Source organism: Solanum tuberosum, unplaced genomic scaffold (genome assembly GCF_000226075.1).
Source record: "Solanum tuberosum cultivar DM 1-3 516 R44 unplaced genomic scaffold, SolTub_3.0 scf00176, whole genome shotgun sequence".
Lineage (NCBI taxonomy): Eukaryota > Viridiplantae > Streptophyta > Magnoliopsida > Solanales > Solanaceae > Solanum > Solanum tuberosum.
Window position 1 is genome coordinate 391,403 of NW_006239100.1, and position 3,095 is coordinate 394,497.

Consider the following 3,095-nt stretch of genomic DNA (forward strand, 5'->3'; position numbering starts at 1 on the left):
GAGATGGATGTCGGGACAGGCCCACGACATCCAAATGAACTAAAATGATGAAGTGATGAAAAGGGGGATCCACCGGAATGCAAGGAGGCTCACCAACAACTCTGAAGCTCAACTGGATCAATGATGCACTGGATGCTGATCGACGATGCAGGCCAACTAGCATCAGTACATTGAATGTACTAGTATGCGAGTTGGAATGATAAACACAACTTAAGCTTGAAAAGAATCTGAAAGGAACTGAAGAACTTACTTGGTTCAACTCAACTCAACATAACTGAACTCATTTCAAAATAAAGCAGTTTAAAAATAAGTGCAATATAAGGAAAAGTTGTTTAAAACATGATGTCAACTCTGTGTATCTAGAAATACAATAATAATTCTGTATGTATGCAAAGATACAATATGAACTCTGTTTGAATATAAAAATACAAAATACTGTTGTGGGAGTTTGATACGAATGCTCCTTTAAGGACTTACTCTAGAAGAAAATATAGGCGAGCAGCATGTGGAGATAATCTATCTTAGTTTATCTATCTTACTTTCTTTGTATTAAGTAGGATAAAATATATAAGCAGTAATTATCTATAGTCGTTATAAAGTAGAAGTTATTACTAGTAGGCAGCAGCAGTTATTTACAGCAGTAACTGTTTCTATCTATCTGTTAGGAGTTATTTATGTTTACTATAAATATTTGTATTTTAGGAGAATTCTAGGGAAGGAAAAATATTATTATGTCTTTATATCTGGAGATTTGTCCACTCCATACTGACATTGTTATTGGTTAATGCAGTGTTTAAGATTCTTGCACTTTATTCAACCAGTAAAGTTTCATTTTCACATCAGTTTCTATCATTTTGGTATCAGAGCAGACTGATCCAATATGGTTAATACCAGATCTTCTACTTCGCAATCACAAGAAGATGCTCCCAATGTTGAAACCCTTGCGCAACAACTATCTGATATTGCATCAAAATTAAACACAATTGATTCATTGGCAGCAGATGTTGCTTCACTGAAAGTTCAGACCAGTCACATCCAACAAGAGGAAACCAGTTATCGAACTCGTAACAGAGGGAAAAGTGCAAATGTTTGGCTAGAAGAGGAAGAAGACATCGGTAATACAGGATGGCCAAGAAATCCTCACCGGAGGCCATACACGAAGATGGACTTTCCCAGATTTGAAGGAGGAGACCCTAGGGGTTGGATTTTGAAGGCAGAAAAATATTTCTGCTACTATCAAACTCCAGATGAACACAAAGTTGACATTGCTGCTATGTATTTGGAAGGTGATGCGCTTGATCTCTTCTCTTGGATCAATCGTGAACGAACTTTGCTCTATTGGGAAGAACTTATTAAAGCATTGCAAGAAAATTATGGACCTGCAGAGTTTCAAAATCCGGACGAGCATCTGTGTAGCATCCACCAAACTGGTTCAATACAGGAGTACCGTCAAGAATTTACAAAACGTTCATCTAGAGTCACAGACTGGCCAGATCACTGTCTTTCGGGGGTTTTCATGAATGGGCTTAAAGAAGAACTCAAATCAGATGTGAGAATTCATAAGCCTAGAACTGTTTATAAAGCCATGAGCCTTGCAATGGAATTTGAGAAAAAAGTTAGTTCTAATCGTGGGCATAAGTCTCGATGGTCAAATCTATCACGATCCAACACAATCCAAACTGGTTCTGCACGTGATGTTCCTTACCAATCAGTAGGCAACCAACACGTATCACGAACCAATTCAAATTCTGCACAAATGTCTCCTCGTCCTTTTCCGAATCGTGCTTGGGAGATAGAGAAGCAGAATCGCATAGCCAAAGGACTCTGTTTTAGGTGTAATGAAAAATTTGCACCAGGTCACCGTTGCAAGACAGCATCTCTCACTCTTATGGAGGCAAATGACAACATTGAAGGTGGTGAATCTGGAGAACAAATGTCAAGTGACATTATTGATAATGATGCAGGTACAAATGACCTGGCTTAAATTTCATTCCACGCCTTTCTAGGTAACACAACAGGCACAACAATGAAACTTCAAGGAACCTTAAATGGACGCAAGGTGCTGCTTCTGGTTGATAGTGGGTCATCCCACAATTTTATCTCGGAAAAAATTGTTGAAGAATTACAGTTACCCGCTCAAGTTGTGCCTTATTTTGGAGTTCAGATTGGCAATGGAGATATTATACGTTGCAACCGTTTGTGCCAAAATCTTATTGTGAAATTCCCTGGATTAACTATTGATCAAGATTTTTATCCTTTCTCTGTTGGAGGAGCAGATTTGGTGCTTGGAATTAAGTGGCTTGCTTCTTTAAATACAGTTCAAGCAAATTGGAATGAGATGTTTTTGATTTTTAATTTAAATGGGAAGCGATATAAACTTCAAGGGGTTCCACAAGAATCAAATGCACCAGTTGCTTTTCAGTATTTCTCCAAGGAGGCTGATACTTCAGGTAATTCTCTACCTATTGATATTCAAAGCTTGCTTCATAAGTTTGAATCAATTTTTGAAGAACCCAATGCCCTACCACCTTTTCGTCAACACATTCATTCTATCCCTTTGATTCCTAACTCAAGACCACCCAACATCCGTCCGTATCGTTATCCGTATTTCCAAAAATCAGAAATTGAAAAACAAGTTTCTGAATTACTCCAAAAGGGTTTTATAAGGTCAAGTACCAGTCCATTTGCTAGCCCTGTCCTTCTCGTCAAGAAAAAAGACAATACATGGCGTATGTGCATTGATTATAGAGGTCTCAACCAAATCACTATTCCAGATAAGTACCCTATTCCAAATATTGATGAGCTTTTGGACGAATTGCATGGAGAAACTATTTTTTCGAAGATTGATTTGCATTCTGGTTACCACTAGATACGTGTCGATCCAGTCAACATTCATAAAACTGCTTTTCGTACTCACTCTGGACATTATGAGTTTACTGTTATGCCCTTTGTCTCACTAATGCTCCTTCGATGTTCCAATGTGCTATGAATGATTTGTTCAGACCACATCTGCGCAAATTCATTCTTGTATTCTTTGACGACATCTTGGTATACAGTCAGACCTTTGAGCAGCATATCAGTCACTTGGAACTTGC

The 3,095-nt window shown here is 38.1% G+C and overlaps 1 protein-coding gene across 1 annotated transcript; it reads left to right on the plus strand.

Annotated features, from left to right (window-relative positions):
* The first annotated feature begins 880 nt into the window (after positions 1 to 880).
* On the plus strand, positions 881 to 2,869 carry LOC107061865 (uncharacterized). Its single transcript, XM_015311795.1, has 2 exons — positions 881 to 1,964; positions 2,007 to 2,869. Exons 1-2 carry the CDS (start codon positions 881 to 883, stop codon positions 2,867 to 2,869), a joined length of 1,947 nt encoding a protein of 648 aa, XP_015167281.1.
* The last annotated feature ends 226 nt before the right edge of the window (positions 2,870 to 3,095 follow it).